The sequence below is a fragment of the Dipodomys ordii genome, unplaced genomic scaffold, assembly GCF_000151885.1.
Source record: "Dipodomys ordii isolate 6190 unplaced genomic scaffold, Dord_2.0 Scaffold11, whole genome shotgun sequence".
NCBI lineage: Eukaryota > Metazoa > Chordata > Mammalia > Rodentia > Heteromyidae > Dipodomys > Dipodomys ordii.
The window spans coordinates 2,162,765-2,188,254 of record NW_012267227.1 but is presented as its reverse complement, the minus strand read 5'-3'; the positions used below and the strand labels follow the sequence as shown (position 1 = coordinate 2,188,254).

Sequence of the window (25,490 nt, the reverse complement as noted above, 5' to 3'; positions counted from 1 at the left end):
CACACCACACACACACACACACACACACACACTCTCTCTCTCTTTCTCTCTCTCTCTTAAAGCTCAGGGACAGTGCCCAGGCCCTGAGTTCAAGCCCAGGACCAGTACACACACACACACACACACACACACTCTCTCTCTCTCTCTCACACACACACACACATGAAACAAAGATACATCTGAATATACACAAGAACAAAAACCCTATTATCTGTTTTTTATTCTTTTTTTTCAGAACTGAGGACTGAACTCAGGGCCTTGCATATACTAGTCAAGCACTCTAACTACCACCGCTCCCAGTCCTTGTGTGTGGTTTCACTGAAATAGGATCTTGCTATATATAGCTATATATAGCCTAAGCTAGCCTGGAACTTGCAATCCTCCTACCTTAGCTTTTGTTTTTGGTGCTGGTCCTGGGACTTCAGCTCAGGGTTCGGGGCTGTTCCTAAGCTATTTTTGCTCAAGGCTAATACTACCACTTAAGCCACAGTTCCATTTCTGGCTTTTTGCTGGCTAATTAGAGTTACGAGTTTCACAGACTTACCTTGCCACCTGGCTTTGTTAAATTATAAGCATGTAAGCATTCAACAATTCAACATTTAACACAGATTTATTACATCTACTCTGTGCCAAGCATTGTAGAACATGGCTGTGATGATTATAATTAGTGATGTATAGGGTAAAGAATTTGTAGTTTGATAATTAAATAAGTAATTACAAACTAGTATGTATGTGTGCATTCTACTAACGACTACTTACCAAATACACACACACACACACACAAAATTCACGAGATACAAACCCTAACATTCTATAATATCAGTAACTCAGTCAACTGTCAGAAAATAAGCATTTTTATATATCTACAACTTACAGGAAATTTTGTCCTTATTGCAAGAATGAGTACAACAGGATGTCACGTACCCTGAAGATATCTGACCTCTGCATTAATGCCATCAGGGAGAGGTATCCTCCATAGGACCAGCCATGGATGCCCACGCGATCTAAGTCAATGAAATCATATTGAGAGGCGAGATATTGGAGTCCTTCCACTTGATCGTCGATTTCTATTTGACCCTGTCCAAAAAAAAAAAAAAAAAAAGGAACACTTTACTGGTTCTAATGCTTAAAAAGTTCCATAAAAATGCCTTTAGAGTATATAAATATTTTTACTAAAATACTTGTAGGGTTTTTTTTTCCCAGATTATATTCATAGCCAAATGTGATGGTACATGCCTGTAATCCCAGCTCTCAGGAGGTGGAGGCAGAAGGCTCACAGTTGAAACCAGCCTGGGCTATATAATATTGCAAGACCCTGTCTCAAAAAAACAAAAAAAAAAACAAACCCCAAAGCCAGGCACCTATGGCTCACACTAGCTACTCAGGAGGCTGAGATCTGAGCATCATGGTTCAAAACTAGCCCAGCAGGAAAATCTTAACTCCAATTAATCACCAAAAGCTGAAAGTGTAGACATGACTCAAAAAAGCTCAAGGATTGCCAGGCGCTGGTGGCTCATGCCTGTAATTCTAGCTACACAGGAGGCTGAAATCTGAGGATCGCGGTTCAAAGCCAACCCGGGCAGGAGAGACCGTGAGACTCCTATCTCCAATAAACCACCAGAAGAGCAGAAGTGGCGCTGTAGCTCAAGTGGTAGAGCGCTTGCCTTGAGCTGAAGAGCTGAGGGACAGCGCCCAGGCCCAGAGTTCAAGCCCCATGACCGACCAAAAAAAAAGCTCAAGGACAGCACCAGACCTAGAGTTCAAGCCCTAGGACCATACACAAAAGAAAAACAAAATCAAAAACAAACAATCCCACCCCCAACTCCAAAACAAAACAAAACAAAACAAAACAAAACGAGAAAGTAAAAACACAAACAGGTTAGAATTCACTACCTTAAAATTAGAATTCATTAGTTATTAAAAAAAAAAAAAAGTGGTGGTGGGGCTGGGAAGGTGGTTTAGTGGTAGAGTGCTTGCCTAGCATGCATGAAGCCCTGGATTTGATTCCTCAGTACCACATACACAGAAAAAGCTGGAAGTGGAGCTGTGGCTCAAGTGGTAGAGCTACAGAGGGCTCAGGGTCAGAGCCTAGCCCCGCCCCCCCCCAAAAAAAAATCTGTTTAAAGATAGAAGCCCGTTTCTATTGCTAGTCTGTCCTGGAGTTTAGTTACCATTTAGTCCTCAAGCTTTCTTATTGCTCCACAAACTTTCCCTTACTGTTGAGCTCCCATTTCTATTTGTTCTGTTGTCTGCCAAGAGTTCAGCATCTTTCTTGTAACAAGCCTTCCTATTTAGAAAAACAAGAACTTAGCCCCCTTAAGAGACAAGATCGTTTCATGTCTCCTGAAGTAAAGCAGAAGGGATCATTCCTGAGGCCCTCAACTTCCTATTTCCCCAACACACTCCATTGAGAAATGGAGCCTACCGTTTTTTCCAGGCCCTATTATGCCCTGCTTGCTATCACTACCACTCTGTCTAGTGACTTGGCCTGCCAGTGCACACAATCTTGCTTCACTGAGCCAAAAACAAAAATGAAAACGACAACAAAAAACTTACATGAGAATACAATAAAAGGTCAAAGAACTGGCCCCATGTCTCACTCAGCATGTCCAATACACTGGCAAACACAGTGACTGCCTTACTGTGTGCAAAAGGAACATCAGATTCTCATCATTTCCCAAAGCAGCAGAAAGGACATGGGGCATCTCTAAAAGGTAGCATTTAAAGCTTCCTGCAGAGAGAAAGAGGCTTGTCACAAGGAAGGCGCTAACCAGAAGGTTTCCCTCTTCACAGAGAACAGAACAAACCTCCATTACGTATTGCTCACAGCTTATGGGATGCTGAAAACTAAATGGGGCTGCCATTTGCCTAAGGTGGACACACAGAGGGTGCTGCTCTGAAAAGTGGCTTGATCTCAGCTCCCCAAAGTTCTGTCAGGCCTGAGCTAGCTTAGTGTGCTTCTTCTAGTAGCATCTTCCCTAACACACACACACACACACACGCACACGCACATACACATACACACATACACACACACACACACACCTCTCTCAGTTTCTCTCTCTCCCACCTTTCTCCAGAATTTCACACTAAACAATGCACCAGGAAATATAAATGTCTGTAGGAGACAAAGATCTTATGCTCACACACCATTTTGTATTTAAAGGCGCCTTCAAATTTAAGCCCTCGGTGACAGGATCCCCGGTTGTCTATCACCACAACCACATAACCCAGAGAGGCGAGTGTATTCAAGCGGAAATACTTGACTCCTTTGAACCGATTATTCACCAGCTGCACCTGAAGGAGAAAACATACTTTCAGTGACATTTACTATACAGCAGCCCATGAACTACAGAGAGGCAAGGCTTGGCAAGAAGTAGAAAGCTTAAAGCTTTCACATTATTTGCCTTTAAAATTTATCTTTTAAGCTGCGCGCCGGTGGCACATGCCTGTAATCCTAGCTAGTGAGGAGGCTGAGATTTGAGGATCACGGTTCAAAGCTGGCCTGGGTAGAAAAGTCCGTGAGACTCATATCTCCAATAAACCACTAGAAAGCCAGAAGTAGTGCTGTGGCTCAAGTGGTAGAGCACTTGCCTTGAGCTGAAGAGCGCAGGGACAGTGCCCAGGCCCAGAGTTCAAGCCCCAAGACAGACAGACAAACACACACACACACACACACCTTTTTTTTTTTAATTTCATGAAGTGGACTTTACGTGAAAAGTTAGTGTAAAAAAACATTCAAGGGGCTGGGAAGGTGGCTCAGTGGTAGAGCGCTTGCCTTGCATGCATGAGGCCCTGGGTTTGATTCCTCAGCACCACATAAGCAGAAAAAGAAAAAAACCGGAAGTGGCTCAAGTGGTAGAGTGCTAGCCTTGAGCTGAAGAGCTGAGGGACAGTGCCTAGGCCCAGAGTTCAGGACCCACGACCGGACTCCCCCCCTCTTCCCCCCCCAAAAATTCAAATTCATAAAATTTAAATAAGACAGTAAAATTATACCTTGTAGCTATAGCAATCACAAATAAGGTAAAGGCTAAATTATTGCCTAATCAAACACTCTTTTATTTTATTTATTTATTTTTGTCAGTCCTGGGGCTTGAACTCTAGGCCTGGTTGCTGTCCTTGAGCTCTTTTGTTCAAAGCTAGAGCTCTACCACTTGGAGCAACAGCGCCACTTCTGGTTTTCTGGTGGTTAAGTGGAGATAAAAGTCTCATGGTCTTTCCTGCCTGGCTAGCTTGACCTATGATCCTCAGGTCTCAGCCTCCTGAGTAGTTAGGATTACAGCTGTGAGCCACCAGGGCCTGGCTTGATTTTAAAATTTTCAGAGTAGGGTGCTGGTGGCTCAGGCCTGTAATCCTAGCTACTCAGGAGGCTGAGATCTGAGAACGATGGTTCAAAGCCAGCCTGGGCAGGAAGCTCCATGAGACTCTTATCTACAACAAACCACCAAAAAACCAGAAGTGGCATTGTGACTCAAGTGGTAGAGCGCTCGCCTTGAGCTGAAGGGCTGAGGGACAGCACCCAGGCCCAGAGTTCAAGCCCCATGACCGACAAAAAAATAATATAAAATAAAATCAAAGAAATTGAATTTAATACTTTTATAATTTGTCTAGGTGACTATAATAGAAATATAAATCATGTTTTGTCTGTAAGAGCACTTAATAACAGTTAAGTGATTTAACTTAATTGCAGGACCAGCATCCTTGAGATTTGATCACTTATGTGATTATTTGACTTGCACGTTGTTTTTTGTATAACTAGGTATACATTTTCAGACAATATTGGTATAATTATAAGGGATATTAATGAGGCTAAGAGTGTCATTATCAACACACTAATTATATTCTATGTTAATTAAGGGCTCAATGGAAAATGTATAATTAAGGGTAAAAGTTTACTTAGTGTTGGTACTAGGGCTTGGAATCCAGTGTTTATGCTCTTGGTCAGCTTTTTTTGCTCATGATTGGTGCTCTACCACTTAAGCCACAGATCCATTTTGGCTTTTTGCTGGTTAAGTGGAGAGAAGAACCTCTTGGATTTGTCTGCCTGTGTTATCTTTGAACCTCAATCTTCCTAACTAGGATCATAGGCATGAACCACACACAGGTGGACTGGCTTAAGCATCAAGCATCTTATTTTAAATTTTTAGTTATTTATTTTTTTGTCAGTCATGGGGCTTGAACTCTGGGCCTGAGTGCTGTCCCTCAGCTCTTCAGATGAAGGCTAACATTCTACCACTAGAGCCACAGTACCACTTCCTGTTTTCTGGTGGTTTATTGGAGATAAGAGTTTCAAGGCCTTTCCTGCCTGGGCTGGTTTTGAACTGCAATCCTCAGATCTCAGATCCTGAGCAGCTAGGATGACAGGACTGAGCAACTGGTGCCTAGCTAAAATTTTACTTATTTTTTGGGGGGTATGGAAGACCAAGTAGAAGGCAAGAGTAAAAGTTTAAAAAAACTGATTAAGGCAGGGCACTGGTGGCTCATGCCTGTAATTCTAGCTATTCAGGAGGCTGAGATCTGAGGATCACAGTTTGAAGTGAGTCTGGGCAGAAAAATTCCCTTAAGACTCTTTGTTTGTTGGTCCTTGGTCCTGGGGCTTGAAATCTGGGTCTGGGTGCTGTCCCTAAGCTCTTCAGCTCAAGGCTAGTGCTCTACCACTTGAGCCACATTGCCACTTCTGGTTTTCTGGTGGTTTATTGGAGATAAGAGTCTCAGGGAGGGGCTGGGAAGGTGGCTCAATGGTAGAGTGCTTGCCTTGCATGCTCAAGGCCTGGGTTCGATTCCTCAGCACCACATAAGCAAAAAGGAAAAAAGCCGGAAGTGGCTTATAAAATTATAAAAGTATTAAATTCAATTTCTTTGATTTTATTTTATCTTATTTTTTTGTCGGTCATGGGGCTTGAACTCTGGGCCTGGGTGCTGTCCCTTAGCTCTTCAGCTCAAGGCTAGCACTCTACCACTTGAGTCACAATGCCACTTCTGGTTTTTTGGTGGTTTATTGTAGATAAGAGTCTCAGGGAGTTTCCTGCCTGAGCTGGCTTTGAACTGTGATCCTCAGATCTCAGCCTCCTGAGTAGCTAGGATTACAAGTGTGAGTCACCAATTCCTAGCTCCCTTGAGACTCTTACCTCCAATTAATCACTCGAAAGCCAGAAATGAGCTGTGGTTCTAAGTAGTAGAGCACTAACCTTGAGCAAAAGCACTCAGGGATAGGGCTCAGGCCCTGAGTTCAAGCCCCATGACTGACAAAAAAAAAATAATAACCAAATAAACAAAAAAAATCAACTAAGCAATTTATCTATCCAAAATAGTTGACTTCGTGTGCCAATGGCACAGTTAATAGCCAGATGCTAATACTTAATCCTGTAGTTATATAAAAATGTCTTTCCAGATTAAAAACTATTCCAATTTGCTTGAGAGATGTAGCCTTATAATAAAGGGGAAATTCACTAGGCTACTGAGCCTTTCTGAAATCTGACTCTTTTTATTTGCCAAGACATTTAATTATTTAATTTAATTTCCCAACAAGTTTCTCCACACAAACAGTAACATATTTACCTCCTAACATTAACAGTCCATTCCCACAACAGTTACACTCCTCACTGTGAAAGTAAGAAACTGACACCAATTTACCAATTAGCCATACAAACTGAAATACCTTCTGAACCTCTACACTGGATCGCAAAAGTTGGAAACAACATAAGCCAAACATATATGCATGTGTGTACATTGGGATGTATTTCTACACCTACCTGGGGACCGCCATATATGAATATTACAGTGGGGTATTTCTTTCCAGGTTGTAGGTCATGAGGTTTGTAGAGCATTCCATACAATGTGAATCCCGTAGTACTTTCAAAAGAGAAAATCTCAGGAGGGGTATAGTCGGGAAGAGGACCTAGAAGGAGGTAACACACAGTCTGAAAAGGAGTTGAATGGGAGTTCTATAAACAGAGCAAGGAAGGAAATATCAAAACCCAGACCTCCATACACAAACAACTGGCCTTCCTTTTCAGGTGAGATAACCAAGAATATTTATATTAGAGAAAAAAATAGGGCTGGGAAGGTGGCTCAGTGGTAGAGTATTTGCCTTGCATGCATGAGGCCCTGGGTTTGATTCCTTGGCACCACATAAGCAGAAAAAGACGGAAATAGCACTGTGGCTCAAGTGGTAGAGTACTAGCCTTGAGCTGAAGAGCCTGAGGGACAGCGCTCAGGCCCAGAGTTCAGGCCACATGACTGACAAAAAAGAAAAAAAGTAATCTAACAAACATTCATTTATCTACTGTGAATTTTAATAAAGTCAGGAGGAGGATAAAGAACACATACTTAGTTTGAGTTGTTAGTGCACATTAGTTTCTGATCATTAAGGAATAAGCCAAATAAGAAATAGCTACAAGTCTTTGGTCCAGCAAGGCTGCACCAGTCTCTTCTCAGCATGTGCGCAGTGGATGGCATTAAGGTCACAGCTGTGATCATGGTAACACTGAAAATTCTGCTCATGGACATTAGAACAGCCTCTGGTTATACATTTTTATTGATTGATTTTTTTTGGGTGCTGGTCCTGGGGCTTGAACTCAGGGCTGGGCCCTTTTCTCTGAGCTTTTGTGCTTAAGGATGAAATTCTACCACTTTAGTCACAGCTCCACTGTTAGCTTTTTTGATACTTAATTGGACATAAGAGTTTCACAGGCTTTCCTACTCGGCTGGCTTCAAACCTTGATCCTCAGATCTTAGCCACCTAAGTATCTAGGTTTACAGGTTTACCACTTACATGGGCTGCACTAACTTGAATCCCTTAGCAGATAAAAATAAGTTGAAAATACTTCACAAGAAAACAGATTTCCCTAAATCTGTTAAAACTGGGTTAAAATTGGTCCATACTTCATATTGAAGAAATCAAACATTAAAAAAGAATAGGTAGGGCTGGGAAGGTGGCTCAGTGGTAGAGCGCTTGCCTTGCATGCCTGAGGCCTTGGGTTCGATTCCTCAGCACCACATAAGCAAAAAGAAAAAAACCGGAAGTGGTGCTGTGGCTCAAGTGGTAGAGAGCTACCTTGAGCTGAAGAACTGAGGGACAGCGCCCAGGCCCAGAGTTCAGGCCCCATGACTGGACCAAAAAAAAAAAAAAAAGGTAATTTATAGTATTATTTACTCCAACAAGAGTAAGCAGTCAGTGAAAGTACTTCAAAACTGTAAAAAATCTGTTGGTGCCGGTGGCTTATGCCTGTAATCCTAGCTACTCAGGAAGTTGAGATCTAAGGATCATGGTTCAAAGCCAGCCTGCGCAGGAAAGTCTGTGAGACTTTTTTTTTGTTGGTCGTAGGATTTGAACTCTGGGCTTGAGCGCTGTCCCTGTGCTCTTCAGCTCAGGGTGAGTGCTCTACCACTTGAGCCACAGCACCACTTCTGATTTTCTAGTGGTTTATTGGAGATAAGAGTTTCACGGACTTTCCTGCCTGGGCTGGCTTCAAACCGCGATCCTCAGATCTCAGCCTCCTGAGTAGCTAGGATTACAGTGTGAGCCACCAGCACCCGGCTTCTGTGAGATTCTTATCTCCAATTAACCACCAGAAAACTGGAAATGGTGCTGTGGCTCAAGTGGTAGAGCACTTGCCCTCAGCTGAAGAGCTCAGGGACAGTGCTCAGACTCAGAGTTCAAGCCCCACGCCGACAAAACAAAAGGAAAAAAAAAACTAAAATATTTGTAATATTGCCCCTAAAGCTGCAGCCTCTCTGTTCAGTTCAGAGAAAATTGTTTTAATCTTATTTTCCACAAAGCTTTGCAGATCTGGTCTTTCATAGGCTGCTAGACAATGCTTTCAAATTCAATAGGTGGCACAAAAGGAGTGGCAGGACCAATTAGGAGCTCAGCTGCTTGGAAACAGGGCAGGGCTGGGAGGTGGGAAGACTGTCCTGGAGATGGGGACATAAGGTACCACAGGCTTAGGGTAGTGTGTTCTAATCTTACTTAAATCCAGACCAGGAAAAGGATTACCTGCAGAATCCAAAATGGTAGCCCAAAATTCCTTTGTTTTGCAAGCTGGGTCATTTGGGTCATTTGCAAGTTGCTCAGGACTCATCAGTTTGTAAAGGGACACACAGTGTGGATTCTTCTGGTTACTATATTTACTTATGAAGAAGTCACAATGCTAGAGAAAGGAGAAACAATTATGTATTTCTGCAGGGAAAAGTGAAAACAAGGCAACCTGCTGTTACCTCTGTACTAATGCAGAAGTGTAACTATGTTTGGTCTCATGCTTAATAGGCAGGCACTCTATACCACTTGCACCATTCTGCCAGACCCTTTTTACAGTATTGTCAAGATAGCATCATGCTTTATGCCCAGAATGGCCTGGACCGAGATCCTATTTGTACTTCTCTGTTGCTGGGATGATGGCTCATGTCACTGTGCCCATGTGCCCAGCTACTGGCTGAGGTAAAAATCTCAACTTTTTTTGTTGTTGTTGTTGTTGGTTATGGTTCAAGCTCCATAAGAGTTGGAGATAAGTTTCACAGACTTTCCTGCCTGGGCTGGCTTTGAACTGTTATCTTCAGATCTAAGCCTCTTGAATAGTAAGATTACAGGCGTGAGCCACCAGTGCCTGGCTTCTCAAGAACTGTTATGCTTGGATTAGCCTTGAAGTAGTTAGGATTAGTGACTTGAGTTAGACACCAGCTGAGTTTGACTATTTATGCAAGTATATAATGCTGAATAAAGGTTAAGTGTTTCAGACTTTTTTTTTTTTTCCTTTTTCAGTTCTGGGGCTTGAATTCAGGGCCTGGGCACTGTTCCTGAGCTTATTTTGCTCAAGGCTAGCCTCTACCACTTGAGCTACAGCATCACTGCTGGCTTCTTCTGTTTATGTGGTACTGAGGAATTGAACCCAGGGCTTCATGCATGCTAGACAAGCACTCTACCACTAAGCCACCTTCCCAGCCCCAGGTGAAGTGTTTCAAAGATTTCCTTTGGCATGTTTTCTACAGGCCAACATGACCAACTTTCACATCATCATCATTCACAAAGAGTACTTCATGATTAGAGGGTTTTTTTGGACAGGAGACCCTTTTCCAGCGGGGACTTAATACCTGACTGATACAGCAAGAGTGGGAGAAGCCACGGTCAGTCAGCCTCGTCACTTCTCCAGGATTTACATAACTGACCACGTATAGGTGATGCTCTAAAGGGGAATCTTTGGTGCCTTCAAAATACACCAGCTTTCTGACTTCATCAACCTGGATCTGCCAAAATAACAACAACAGCACCATTAGTACTAGTAAGACATGGATAAGAGCAAAAACTCAATAATCCACCTCCAATTCTGTCATCAAGAGTCCTTTGACTTGGGCATCTTTCATTTTTATTTGCTATTGAAGCTAATGAACTAGAGTTAGTTTTGTTTATGACTTAGAGTTAACAACAGATTCTGTCTAGAAGGAAAAATACAGCTGAGTTATATACTTTTTGGTTAGAAAGTGTGCTTCCCTTAAAAGGTAAGAATTAGCTGTGTGCCAGTGGCTCACACCTGTCATCCAAGGTGAGATGGTTGAGATCTGAGGGCCAAGATTTGAAACCTGGGCAGACAAATCTGAGAGGGAGGTTTTTTTTTTTTTTTAATGTTGTAGTGAAGAATCGAACCCAGGGCTTCATGCATGCTGGGCAAACACTCTACCACTAAGCCACATTCCCAGCCCCTGAGAGGAAGGTTGGTATCTCCACCTAGCCAGCAAAAAGTGGTAGAGCAAGAGCCTTAATAAGCAAAAAGGCTAAGCAAGAGCATGAAGGCCTAAATTCAAGCCCCAGTACTGCCCAGTCCACCTCTCCCTACTTATTTCCTTAAGAAGGGATTTTTTTGGGGGTGGGGCAGTCAAACCCAGGGTCTTATGCATATTAGGCACATGCTCTGCACTGGGCTGTGTCCTTAGCCCTGGATAAGATCAGTCAGCACCTCCAAAAACTGCACAGAAACTCAGGACTGAATTTACTTAATTCTGCTCCCAAATGACAGTAATAGTTCTTTTATTTTTCCTTAAAAAAAAAAAAAACTTTTTCAGTAGCTTACTCAAAGTTTAGTAAAATAAAAAAAACTTTTTATATAGTGAAGGTAATTTATACAGATTTTTATTTTAGTTTTTTGTGCTGAAACTGGGACTTGAACTCAGGGCCTGGACACTTCCTTGAGCTCTTTTGCTCAAGGCTAATACTCTACCATTCAAGGCACAGCTCACGTTTCACTTTTTTTTTTTTTTTTTGGTCAATGGAGGAGCTTGAACTCTGGGCCTGGGCGCTGTCCCTCAGCTCTTCAGCTCAAGGTTAGCACTCTACCACTTGAGCCACAACACCACTTCTGGTTTTCTGGTGGTTTATTGGAAATCAGAGTCTCACTGACTTTCGTGCCCGGGCTGGCTTTGAACCACGATCCTCAGCCTCCTGAGTAGTTAGGATTACAGGCGTGAGCCACCAGCACCTGGTTCACTTTTCGCTTTTTAGTAGTTAATTGGAGATAGTCAACTTGGGGGCTTCAAACTAAAATCCTTAGATCTCAGCCTCAGGAGTAACTAGGGTTATAGGTGCAGGTGGGAGCCACTCAGTTAAACTTCTTTAAATGTTTTCTTTTTTCAAGGAAAACTCTCTAACATCTTAGATACCTACATTGTTAGATATTTTAGATGCTTGAGTTGCTCTGCAAAAATATTCAAGAGGCCGGGCGCCGGTGGCTCATGTCTGTAATCCTAGCTACTCAGGAGGCTGAGTTCTGAGGATTGCAGTTCAAAGCCAGCCAGGGCACAAAAGTCTATGAGACTCTTATCTCCAATAAACCACTCAGAATACCAAAAGTGGCACTGTGGCTCAAGTGGTAGAGTGCGCCCCTTGAGCTGAAGCGCTCAAGCCCAGGCCCAGATTTTAAGCCCCACGACCAACAAAAAAAAAAAAATTCAAGATTTTTCACAGGTATGAAATAGTAGTTTTGAAGCAGCTGGCGATCAGGCCTTTCAAAGCTGAAATAATTAGTCAATTCCTTGTGCCCCATTTACAATTTCTGTTCAACAGGAGTTGATTGTCTTTGAGGGTGTATTGGACACACAGTTGAGTCCCATACTATAGTTTTTGACCACAGGGATGTGGATGTTTTGCTGCAGGCTGAGGACACACTATGAGGTTCCCTTTCTTTTTTTTAACTGTATTTTTTTTGTCTTTTCTTTTTTGGTACTGGGGATCGAACCCAGGACGTTGCGCTTGCTAGGCAAGCGCTTTGCCACTGAGCTACATCCCAGCCCTGAGGTTCCCTTTCAACATGGGGCATGAGATGAAGTCTCAAAGTTTTATCCAGTTATTGCTAATAGACTTTTTATTTTTTTGGTGCTGTTCCTGGGCTTGAACTCAGGGCCTGGGCACTGTTCCTGAGCTTTTTGTGTGCAAGGCTAATGCTTTACCACTTGAGCCACAGCTCTGCTTCTGGCTGTTTTGGTGAATACCTGGAGGTAAGAGTCTCATCGACTTTTCTGACCAGGATGGCCCCGAACTGTGATTCTCAGATCTCAACTTCCTGAGTATTACAGGTGTGAGCCACCAACACCCAGCTTGCCATTAGAAATTCTAAATAATGAATAATTTGAGGCTGAGTTCAATTCCCAGTACTGTTGGGGGATAAAAAAATCTTTGTGTGAGATCAAGGCCATTTGGAAAAGCAAAGAAGAAAAGGTAACTTAAAGACAAAACAAACAAGTAAGACTATAGGGAAGGAGAGAGCAAACACATGCCATACACAAACATGTCATAGGAGAACTGATGTGTATAGTGGTAAACTACTGGCCAAATAAGGCTGAAGGTCTCTGCTTGCTAGGTAGGTATTCTACCACTGAGCCATACTAGTAGGTTTTTTGCACAGATTATTTTTGAGATAGGATTTTATTTCTTACCTGGGGTTTGCTCAGCATTACCCTCTTACCATCATATTGTATGATACTTAAAATAATGCAAATTCTTGTTAGCAGAAACTAGAATTCCTGAATAAGACTTTTTTTTCCCCCTATGGTAGGACTAACATTCAAAGTTCCTAAACAGAAAAATAAATATATTGGGACATACAAACAAAAGGTCAGGTGAGTCTCTCACTGGAACTAGATTTTGAAAGTTACCTAAGATAGTCTAAAGATTTTACAACCCAAAATAAATGATTTCTGAAATAACCAGTATACTCAGTCTCTATCAACTTGAAATTCTATTTAGGACTTTATTAGATCCTGGTGGAATATGAAATATATAATTTAACATCCTTTCTCCATGTATAGAAAAGGTGGAGTTTTAATTTAAGAGATCTGGTGAAATGGACTGCCTAATTCAAAGTCAAGCAAAAGATACTAGGAAAAGCAATAAAAGAAACATGCATCCTAGCTACTCAGTAGGCTGAGATCTGAAGATTGCAATTTGAAGCTAGCCCAGGCAGAAAAAGTCTGAGTGACTCTTTTTTTTTTTTTTCTGAGTGACTCTTATCTCCAATCAATCACAGAAGTGGAACTGTGGCTCAAAGTGGTACAGTGATACCCTTAAGTAGAAATGCTCAGGACAGGGCACAGGCCCTGAGTTCAAGCCCCAAGACCACTAAAAACAAACAAACAAAAAACCCTCAAAAGATTTGTTACAGAAATCTACTTGCAATAGCCGGTGCCCAGTGGGTCACACCTGTAATCCTAGCTACTCAGGAGGCTGAGATCTGAGGATCACGGTTCGAAGCCAGCCCGGACAGGAAAATCTGTGAGATTTTTTTTTTTTTTTTTGGGTCCGGTTGTGGGGCCTGAACTCTGGGCCTGGGCTCTGTCCCTCAGCTTTTCAGCTCGAGGCTACCACTCTACCACTTGAGCCACAGCACCACTTCCGGCTTTTTTTCTTTTTGTTTATGTGGTGCTGAGGAATCGAACCCAGGGCCTCATGCATGCAAGGCAAGTGCTCTGCCACTGAGCCACCTTCCCAGCCCCCAATCTGTGAGATTCTTATCTCCAATAAACCACTCGACTGGAAGTGGTGCTGTGGCTCAAGCGGTAGAGTGTTCGCCTTGAGCTAAAGAGCCCAAAGACATCGCCCAAGCCCTGAGTTCAAGCCCCACGACTGACCAAAAAAAGAAAAAAAAAAAAGAAATCTACTTGCAGAAAGCAAAATCAGCGCATTTCCTTTCCCCTACCTTTTATCTAAGCTGTGTATTAATGCAAATCACTTTTTTTTTGATTGGTTGTGGGGCTTGAACTCTGGGCCTGAGCGTTGTCCCTCAGCTCTTCAGCTCAAGGTGAGTACTCTACCACTTCAGCTATAGCACCACTTCTGGTTTTCTGGTGGTTTACTGGAGATAAGAATTTCACGGACTTTCCTGGCTTTGAACTGCGATCCTCAGATCTCAGCCTCCCGAGTAGCTAGGATTACAGGCATGAGCCATTGGTGCCTGGCTTTTGGTTTTAGTCATTTCTTTTTTAGTATTGTGGATCAAACCCAGGACATTGCACTTGCTAGGCAAGCACTTTGCCACTAAGCTACATCCCAGCCCCTTAAAATATTACTATGATTATTAATTATTTGTAGTATTAGGGTTTGAACTCAAGGCTTTATGTTTTTAAGGCAGGTGGTGTAACACCTTAACAATACTCCCAATAAGCAACTGTATTTTTTTTTTTTTTTGGTCTTTTCTTTTTTGGGTACTGGGGATCAAACCCAGGACATTACACTTACTAGGCAAGCACTTTGCCACTGAGCTACATCCCAGCCCTATACCTGGACTATGATATTCCTATTATTTGATTCCTGTTAAAGCTAGGGTGTCAGGTGGGCACGATCAAGCTCAGGTTCTTTCACTGAAAAAGCTTCACAGACTTTTCTGCCTGGACTGGCCTGAAGCTGTGATACTCTTGATTCAGCCTCCCATTAGCTGAGATGACAGGTACACACCATTGTGCCCAACTACTGGTTGAGAAGGGGGTCTTTTTTTTTTCTTTCTATTTTATTGTTGTTTTAGAGGTGATACACAGTGGGGGTACCTTTACAGGTAGTGTCATCTGTTCCCTCATTCTCTCCCATTCCCTCCCTCCTGAGAAGAGTGTCCTCAGTTTTGCCCTGGCTGGCCTCAAAGTGCAACCCTCCTATTCTAGCCTCCTATTAGGATTACAGGTATGAGCCACCAGCAACTAGTATATTTTAAACTCTTTTCTTGACCAAACGTATCAGTAGAATAAAAGGACATACATTAGATCCATGCCGACCAAGAACTTCCCATTCACCACTGGTAATCGCTATTTCCTCTTTGATTGGACACTTGAAATCACCTAAAGATAAATACAATTACAGTTCAGTACTTTATGCCAACTAGAAGCAAATGAAACAATGTAGAATAGTTTTCTGTCTTCTCCAAAATGCTATTTTTAAAAAATATCAAAGTTATATTTAGGAAAATGAAAATGATTTGGAACTAAACAAATGTTAGTGGTATATGACATTGTAAAGTCCTACATGTCATGGCACTGTTTAAAGAAATGGCTCATTTAATGTTATGTCAATTAACTCTGATAAAAAAGGCTAGAGTGGAAAAAAAAAATCCAAGTATTCAGTGTTCAGAATGATAGAAGGACCTACACAGAAGATGTGAAAACAGCAAGTGAGGAAAAAAAATCTCAAAAGAACCTGCATTAAAAAAAAATTTTTTTTTTTTGGCCAGTCCTGAGGCTCAAATTCAGGGCCTGGATGCTGTCTCTGAGCTTCTTTTGCTCAAGGCTAGCACTCTAACTCTTGAGCCACAGAGCTACTTCTGGCTTTTTCTGTTTATATGGTACTTCAGAATCTAACCCAGGGCTTTGTGCATGCTAGGCAAGCACTCTACCACTAAGTCACATTCCTAGCCCAGAATCTGCATTTTTAATCTTTGGGTAGACAAAGAGGCTTTACAGAGATGACAGGCATTTTTTCTAGAGATACAACAATCTATTTAAAAACCAAAGAAGAAAAAAAAAAAACAATGAACACAATTGGTCTTCATTTGTCAAAAAAGGAAGCTAAGTAAGTTTTACTAAATTAAATGCCAACATGCCCTGTCAGTCAAGATTCTGTTTTGAGGAAGTGAAATAAAAAAATTTTCCCTAGCTGGTTAAATGTGTGGCAGTAAGGGTTGTAATAAAGCTGAAGATGCAAAAATTAAACTTAGTAATTTAAACTATATGGATTGAAAATAAAGCATTGTTTAATACATTTATGATAACAAGTATATATTACCAGTTTCCATTATATCTACTTAAGGAAGATAAAAGGAGGCAGCAGAAGGGATGTAAAATGGACACACACACACACACACACACACACAAATACAAAAGAAAAAAGATCCAGGTGCATGTGCCTCATACCTGTAATCCTAGCTACTCAGGAGGCTGAGATCTGAAGAGCACAGTTCAAAGCCAGCCTGGGCAGGAAAGTCCCTGAGACTCTTATCTCCAATAAACCAATAGAAAACCAGAAGTGGCGCTGTGCTCGCCTTGAGCTGAAGAGAGCAGGAACAGCACCCAAGCCCAGAGTTCAAGCCCCAACATCAACCAAAAAGAAAAAAAAGTCTGGCACTCTACTACTTGAGCCACATGCCACTTCCGGCTTTTTCTGTATATGTGGTACTGAGGAATCAAACCCAGGGTTTCATGCATGCTAGGCAAGCACTCTAACACTAAGCCACATTCCCAGCCTTTGGATATAGAATTTTAAATTACCATTTTACATTATTATTATATGGTTCTTCAATCAAGTTTTATCATTAAACTTGCTGAAATTCCTTAAGTGAACATAATTTCTGACAACAGAGGAACATGAAAGAGAAATTTCAAACTCAGGGCTAATCTAAGGCTCTAAGGAAAGAAATTCCCCATCTTGGATGTACAAGATCTTGTCTACTGGAAAACATTTACACTAAGGAAAGACCCAGATAGTATTTACTTGTTAGTCTTAAGATGTAACTTAGGGCTGGGAATGTGGCTTAGTGGTAGAGTGCTTGCCTAGAATGCATGAAGCCTTGGGCTTGATCCCTCAGTACCATAAAAACAGAAAAAGCTGGAAGTAGCGCTGTGGCTCAAGTGGCAGAGTGCTAGCCTTGAGCCAAAGAAGCTCAGGGGCAGCGCCTATGCTCTAAGTTCAAGCCCCAGGACTGTCCCCTCCCCCCCAAAAAGTAATTCCACTGCTTCCCAAATATAAGTAGCAATAAAAAAATGCAATTAATAAGTAGGAAAAGAACTAGAACAAACAATTCTCTAAAAAAGATATAGAAGCTGGTGTTGGAGGCTCACACCTGTAATCCTAGCTGCTCAGGAGGCTGAGATCTGAGGATTGCAGTTCAAAGCCAGCCCGGGCAGGAAAGTCCATGAGGCTTTTATCTCCAATTAGCCACCAGAAAATGGGAAGTGGTGCTGTGGCTCAAGTGGTAGAATGCTCACCTTGAGCTGAAGAGCTCAGGCCCAGATTTCAAGCCCCATGACCAAGGACCAACCAAAAAAAAAAAAAAAAAGAAGATACACAAATCTGAATATTGTGGTTTTAAACCAGCCTGTGCAGGAAAGTCCATAAGATTCTTATCTCCAATTAACCACCAGAAAACTGGAAGTGGCACTATGACTCAAGGTGGTAGAGCACTAGCCTTGAGCTCAAAGACAGTGCCCAGATCAAGCCCCATGACCACCCCCCAAAAAAGATATACAAATGGCCAATAAGCACAACAATAATCATTAAAGAAAACAATATTAGGATAAATATTAGTAAAAAAACAGAAGTAACAAGTATTATTGAGAATATAAGTATTATTGAGCTGGATAGAGTGGTACACATTGGAATCCCAGCCCTTGGGAGGCTGAGACAAGAGGACTGACTGCAAGTTCAAGATCAACCTGGGTTACACAGAGAGTTTGAGGTTGGCTTGGACTGTATAGTGAGATACTATCTCAAAAAACAAAAAAGTAAGGCTAGGCATGGTGGCTCACCTCTGTAATCCTAGCTACTTGGGAGATGGAGATTAGGAAGCTCACAGTTTGAGGCTAGCAACAAAAAAAAGCTAGAACCCCATGTCAATCAATAAACTGAGTATGGTAGCTTGCTTGTGCCTATGGTCCCAACTACACAGAAGACCATAAGTTAGTAGGATCAAGATCTGAGGCCTACCCCTAGCAAAAAAAAAAAAAGAGATCCTACATGAAAAATAACTAAAGCCAGCCAGATACTGTTGGCTTATCTGTAATCCCAGCTGTACAGGAGGCTGAGATCTGAAGATCATGGTTCAAAGCCAGCCCATGGAAGTAAAGTCTATGAGACTCTTAACTCTAATTAACCATCAAAAAGCTGGAACTGGAGCTGTGGCTCAGGTGGTAGAGTACCACCCTTGAGCAAAAAACTTTAGGGTCAGCACTCAGGCCCTAAGTTCAAGCCCCAGAACCAGCACAAAAAACACCACTACCAAAAACAAAAAAAAACCTAAAGTAAAAAGGACTGAGGTTGTTTCAAGCAGTGTAGTGCTACTCATAAACCCTACACCCTGAGTTCAACTGCAGTATTAAAATGAAATGAAATAAAATACTATATAAACACCGTTTGTACACCGCTTGCACAAGCAGGACACCGCTGATGGGAAGGTACAGTGGTGTAACCATTACCACTGGTGTATAATGGTATAATTACTATGTAAAACAGTGTGACAGCTCCTCAAAAAGTTAAAACACAGAATTACCATATGATGTGGAAATTCCACTTCTGGGAATATACCAACAGAACTGAAAGTCTGGACAGAAATGGGTATTTATACAGCCATGCTCATAGCAACATTGTTTACAACAGCTAAAAGGTAGCAGCAACCCAAGTGTTCCCTGATAAATATTGAAGAAAACATGGTACATATATACAATGGAATATTAACCAGCCTTATAAAGAGAATTCAACACATAAATATAATAATAATAAGAGAATTCAGAAGGGGTGACAATGTCCAAAAAAAAGAAATGTACTTATTACCTGACTTATAAAATGATAACCCACGGGCTGGGAAGGTGGCTCAGTGGTAGGGTGCTTGCCTTGTATGCATGAGGCCCTGGGTTTGAGTCTCAACACCACATAAGCAGAAAAAGCCGGAAGTGGTGCTGTGGTTCAAGTGGTAGAGTGCTAGCCTTGAACTGAAGAGCTCAGGGACAGTCCAGGCTTAGGGTTCAAGCCCCACGACCGACAATAATAAATAGATAAATAAATAAATATCCTGAAGCTAGGCGCTGGTGGCTTACGCCTGTAATTCTAGCTAGAATTCAGAAGGCTGAGATATGAGGATCACCTCTCAAAGCCAGCCCAGGTAGGAAAGTCCGTGAGACGCTTATCTCCAATAAAACATCAGAAAACTGAAGTGGCACTGTGGCTTGAACACTAGCCTTGAGCTGAAGAGCTGAGGGACAGCACCAGGCCCAGAGTTCAAGCCCCATGACCACCCCCCCAAAAAAAAGATAACCTGTGTACAGCATCTTAATAATAACAATAAGATTAGATTTTTTTTCTTGAAAAAAGGGGGAGTTGGGTGCCGGTGGCACATGCTTGTAATCCTGGCTACTCAGGAGGCTGAGATCTGAGCATCACAGTTGAAAGCCAGCCCAGGCAGACAGGAAAGTCTGAAATTAACTATAGAATGCTAGAAGTAGAGCAGTGGCTCATGTGGTAGAGTGCTAGCCTTGAACATTAAAAACTCAGGGAGAGGGGGGGAGAGAAAAAGAGAGAGAGAGAGAAAGAGAGAGAGATAGTTCAGACAAATGCTACAAATAGATGAATTTTGAAGATATGTTACAGAAGATATGTTACCCCATTAAATGAGGTATCCTAAGTAGTTAAAACTAGAGACAGAAAGAACTTGCCAGGAGATGAGGAGTTACTATTTAGAAATTTCACTTCTGGAAGATTGAAAATATTGAGAGATGGATGGTGGTGATGGCCACACAAAAATATTAATGTCACTATGTATACCAAACGATACCCTAAAATAATAGTCATAAAAAGAATTTTAGTCAGGCACTGGTGGCTCACACTTGTAATCCTAACCATTCAGGAGGCTGAGATTATGAGATAGGGTTTGAAGCCAGCCCAAGCAAAAAGTCCATAAGACTTTTATCTCCAATTAACCACCAGAAAAACGGAGCACTTGCCTTGAGCTGAAGAGCTCAGGGATAGTGTTCAGGCCCAGAGTTCAAGCCCCATGACCAACAAAAAGAGAATAATTTTATTTTATGTGTGTGTGTGTTTCACCACAATTTCTAAAAAAGGCTATGTTCAGTTTAAATTACAAGTGGCAGTTAACTGCAGAACTTCTCATGAAGTATTTCTATTCTAAAATGTAGGTATTATTAAAGTAGAAAACCATAACTTTTTTTGAACTCAGGGCCAGGATGCTGTCCCTGAACTTTTTTGCTCAAAGCTAATGCTCTATCACTTGAGCCACAACTCTACTTCTGACCTTTTTGTGGCTAACTGTAGATAAGTTTAATGAACTTTCCTGTCTGGGCTGGTGTCAGATCTTCAGATCTCAGCCTCATGAATAGCTAGGATTATTAGGTATAAGCCATAGGTGTCCAGCTGTAACTCAGCTTTAAAAGATCTGGGAAAGGGGCTGGGAAGGTGGCTCAGTGGTAGAGCGCTTGCCTTGCATGCCTGAAGCCCTGGGTTCGATTCCTCAGTACCACATAAGCAAAAAGAAAAAAAGCCGGAAGTGGCGCTGTGGCTCAAGTGGTAGAGCGATGTCCCTCAGCTCTTCAGCTCAGGGCAAGTGCTCTACCATTTGAGCTACAGTACCACTTCCAGTTTTCTGGTGGTTTATTGGGGATAAAGAGTTTCATGGACTTACCTGCTGGGCTGGCTCTGAACTGAAATCCTCAGATCTCAGCCTCCTGAGTAGCTAGGATTACAAGGCATGAGCCACTGGCGCCTGGCTTTTTTTTTTTATTTTTTATTTTTGTCAGTCGTGGGGCTTGAACTCTGGGCCTGGGGGCTGACCTGAGCTCTACAGCTCAAGATGAGCACTTTACCACTTGAGCTACAGAGCCACTTCCGGTTTTCTGGTGGTTTATTGGAGATAGGAGTCTCACAGACTTCCCTGCCTGGACTGGTTTTGAACCATGGTCCTCAGATCTCAGCCTCCTAAGTAGCTAGGATTACAAGTTTGAGTCACCAGTGCCCAGTTCTCAAATCTACTATTAATAACTTATTATACATCCATCAAGAACTTTGCTTGGTGGTTTTATATGTGCATATGTTTATATTTTAACATATATATTAAGGTTGATAAAGCAAGTTGTAAAGCTTACAAGGAATGCAATAGAGGCATTATATTTTCCTTTCCCTCCCAACCAACTGTACCCAAGAGTTTTTTATTTTAAAAAAATTAAAAAAGGATTCTTACTTGGGGCAGGCAGCCCACCACTGGACCGTTTATATCTGCTCTCCTTTAAAATGGATGTGATTTTGTACAAGTGACGGAAACCTGTTTTGCATTCAGAGGCAAAAATAAACTCAATTTCATCCTCGTGAGTTTGGGGGAAAACATGAAAGATGTCGTGAATCTGTAAAATGAACAGCTTCATTTACTACACATTTTAATGAAAATGCTACAGAAATAATACAATTAACCTACAAACAAAAAATAACTGCTAACTGTACTTTGAAATGTAAGTAACTGTCAGTGGTATAAGAGTATAATACTTACAATAATAGGTTTGGCCTGGGCCTTTTATATTTATTTTACTTTAATCAAATCTTATCCATTGAAAGATAAATGTTTCCAAATGCAAAAGGAAAATATGACCAAAAGTTTTTTTCTTACTCATCATCTCTACAATCTTTGCAACATGGAACAAAGTTTAATATATAAATCTTATTACTAAACAATGAAAAGCATTTTTTACTTCTATTTTTCAAAGAGAAATATTCTAACAGCTGAGGGAAAACAGATGTTCATCTGTTTTAGGTGAATCTAAGAAGCCTACATTCAGTTAGAAAGTAAACTGGCTTCATTTGTACCTCGTTTTAAGTTTTCATGCTAGAATGGAAAATTAAAAATGAAACTTAAAATGGGTGCATTTTGGTTCAGTCTGCCAAATGAAAATGACTAAATTTTTTTTGGGGGGGTCCAAGACTGGGGCATGAACTCACTATCTGATACTTGCTTTTTCTGATTGGCTTGTACTCTACCCCCCCAGACCCAATTCTCAGAAGCAAGAGGCTGTATGTTCACTACCCGACTAGCTTAGGAACAAATCTGCTTTTCCAGTGAGGTATTACTCTTTGGCATCAAGTTGGAACAATCTTTCCAATTTTAAAATTCCAATGTTAAAACTAAGGAAACAAAATTCACAACTCCTTTGAACTTAATAAAAAAAAAATCTAAACATTTGTCTTATCATCCCGAGAACATCTTTAGCAAAGCACAGGAAACTAAAAATGCATACATACATTGATCCATATGTCTGTTGTTTCTTCATAAATAATCAGTGGCGTCACAGAGTCAGGCACTGACTCAATGAGTCTCTGTCTTCCCATGGCATCATCTTCTACTGGGATAAATAACTCAGGGGAGATCAACACTATCTGTAGGCGAGTTTGGGAACGATCTAGTAGGATGGACCAGGCACTATTTAACATATAAAGAGAAATACCAGAAGAAAGCTCTCAGAAAATGGATAATCCTTTATTTTCTACTTTGGCACCTATCAATTACTTATATACTTATATTAGCTGTTACTAAACTATTACAAACAGCCAATTAAAAATACTTGGAGCTGAGTGCTGGTAGCTCATGCCTGTAATCCAAGAGGCTGAGATCTGACGGTCGTGGTTCAAAGGCAGCAAAAGGTTCCTGTGAGACTCTTTATCAACTCAAAAAAATTATCAACTCAAAAACTGGAAGTGAAGCTGTGGCTCAAGGTGATTGAGAGCTAGCCTTGAGCTGAAGAGCTCAGGGACAGCTCAGCTCCCAGGCCCACAGTTCAAGCCCCATAAGAAGCACCACCACTACCACCACCACCAACAACAACAAAGAGCTCAGGAAAGAACAAAAAGCTCAGGGACAGTGTTCAGGCCTTAAGTTCAAGGTCCCCCCCCCAAAACAAACAAACAAACACAATTTGTCAAAAAGGTGCAGTTTAAATTACAAGTGGCAGTTAACTACAGAACTTCACATAGTGTTTCTATTTTAAAATGTAGATACTATTTTTTTCTTTTTTTTATTGTGAAAATATTGTACAGAGGGGTTACAATTATATGGGCAAGATACTGAGTACACTTCTTATCAAGCATTGTAGCCTCCTCCTTTGTTTCCCCTTCCCATCCCTTCCTATCCTCCCCACCCCAACAAAGTTGTAAAGTTCGTTTTCAACATAACGACTTGTACATCTCATTGTTGCAATGGGTCCACCTGTATCCCTATTTAAACGATTTAAAATGTAGATATCATTAAAGTAGAAAGCTATAACTGTTTTTGAACTCTGGGCCAGGATGCTGTCCCTGAGCTTTTTGCTCAAATCCAGTGCTCTATCACTTAAGCCAGTCGCCAGTGGTTCACACCTGTAATCCTTGCTACTCAGGAGGCTGAGATCTGAGGATCACTATCAAAGCCAGCAGGGGCAGTGATGTCCATGAGACACTCATCTCCAATAAATAGTCAGAAGTAGAGCTGTGGCTCAAGTAGTAAAGCGTTAGAATTGAGCAAAAGCCAAAAAAACCTACAAACCCCCAAAACAAAAACATTAGCTGGGTGCTAGTGGCTCACACAGGTAATCCTAGCTACTCAGAAGGCTGAGATCTGAGGGGACTGAGATTTAAAGCCAGCCTTGGAAGCATAGTCACTTGACTTTATGTCCAATTAACCACCAAAAAATGTGTATCTGTGGCTCAAGTGGTAGAGTGCTAGTCTTGAGCATGAAAGTTCAGGGCAGTGCCTAAGCTCTGAGTTCAAGCCACAGGACCAGCGCACACACACACACAAAAAGGTAGACAGCCAGCTGAGGAAGCAAGTCATTTCACAGACACTGAAACTGCATGTATTAATCTTTGAATAAGGATTCTACAAGTATTTCTACCTCAGTTATACTACATTTAAGGGCTGGGAATGTGGCTTAGTGGTGGAATGCTTAGCATGCATGAGGCCCTTGGTACCACATAAACAAAAACAATTACATTTATGTGTGAACCTTTAGTCATAGAACTTAACCACAAATATCATTGTGAGTCCTAATTAAACACAATAGATTTATGTTTATAAGACAATCTTTTTTTTTTTTGTTTTTGTTAGTCGTGTGGCCTGAACTCTGGGCCTGGGTCCTTCCCCTGAGCACTTCAGCCACAGTGCCACTTCCTGCTTTTTCTGCTTATGTGGCACTGAGGAATCTAACCCAGGGCCTCATACATACAAGGCAAGCACGCTACCACTGAGCCACCCCTTCTCAGCCCAATATTACAATCTTAGTACAACTCAGTTCAGGAAAAATCCCCAAAGCAGAAACAACTGTGCTGCACATTTACATGTGAATGTAGTTTAGCTACCACTGTACTGCAAATCCAAAAACATGGACATTTCTAAAGACCTGGAATACAAAGTTGTTATAAGAAGTAATAATTTAACATACGCACTATTTTCCCTCTGGAGTCCATCCAGCTCTGGCAATATATTCCACTCCTTCAAACAGAATCTCAAAAGGTTGAATTAGTTCTTTATCTATGATGTCTATAATCTATGAAGAGAAAAAAGGATCTTGTCATAGAGGTTGAAAAAAATAATTAGCTCACTAGTTTACTTCTATCATCCGTGACAGCACAATACTTTTTTCAGACTTACGTATTTAAAAGTGAACAAATACAAAGTTAAACCAGAAGGAAACCATGAGTTACCTTGATTGGGGCTTCTTTTGCCTAAGAAAATTCTACTATAGAATTAGCACACTGATCAGGCACTGGTGGTCCACACTGAGATTTGAGGATCACAGTTAGAAACCAGCCTAGGCAGGAAAGTCTCTGAGACACTTATCTTCAATTATTCACCAAAAAGCTGCAAATGGAGGTATGGTTCATGTGGTAGACCAATCAGTCTTAGACAAAAAAGTTAAGGGACGATACCCAGGCCCTGAGTTCAAGCTCTAGTACCAACTTAAAAGAAAATGGGTAGCCAGGTGGTGGTGGCTCACGCCTGTAGTCCTAGCTACTGCCAGGCTGGGCAGGAAAGTCCATGAGACTCTTATCTCCAATTAACCACCAGAAAATCAGAAGTGGTGCTGTGCAGGTGGTAGAGCACCTGCCTTGGAAGAGCTCAGGGACAGCACCTAGGCCCCAAGTTCAAGCCCCATACCCCCCTCCCCAAAAAGGGTGAAGGGCTGGGAAGTTGGCTCAGTGGTAGAATGCTTGCCTTGCATGCATGAGGCCCTGGGTTCGATTCCTCAGCACCACATAAGCAAAAAGAAAAAAGCTGGAAGTGGCG

The 25,490-nt window shown here is 41.6% G+C and overlaps 1 protein-coding gene across 1 annotated transcript in view; it reads right to left on the bottom strand.

Moving 5' to 3' along the window:
- Positions 1-25,490, bottom strand: part of Dpp8 (dipeptidyl-peptidase 8) — an 80,242-nt gene that overhangs the window by 6,447 nt on the left and 48,305 nt on the right. The window contains exons 8-16 of the mRNA XM_013009910.1: positions 24,650-24,750; positions 22,475-22,652; positions 21,426-21,585; positions 15,230-15,309; positions 10,090-10,242; positions 8,999-9,152; positions 6,753-6,898; positions 3,151-3,297; positions 925-1,077 (exon numbers count right to left, since the gene is read on the bottom strand). Of these exons, the coding sequence (XP_012865364.1) occupies positions 925-1,077; positions 3,151-3,297; positions 6,753-6,898; positions 8,999-9,152; positions 10,090-10,242; positions 15,230-15,309; positions 21,426-21,585; positions 22,475-22,652; positions 24,650-24,750 (1,272 nt within the window). The remainder of the gene's footprint in view (positions 1-924; positions 1,078-3,150; positions 3,298-6,752; positions 6,899-8,998; positions 9,153-10,089; positions 10,243-15,229; positions 15,310-21,425; positions 21,586-22,474; positions 22,653-24,649; positions 24,751-25,490) is intronic.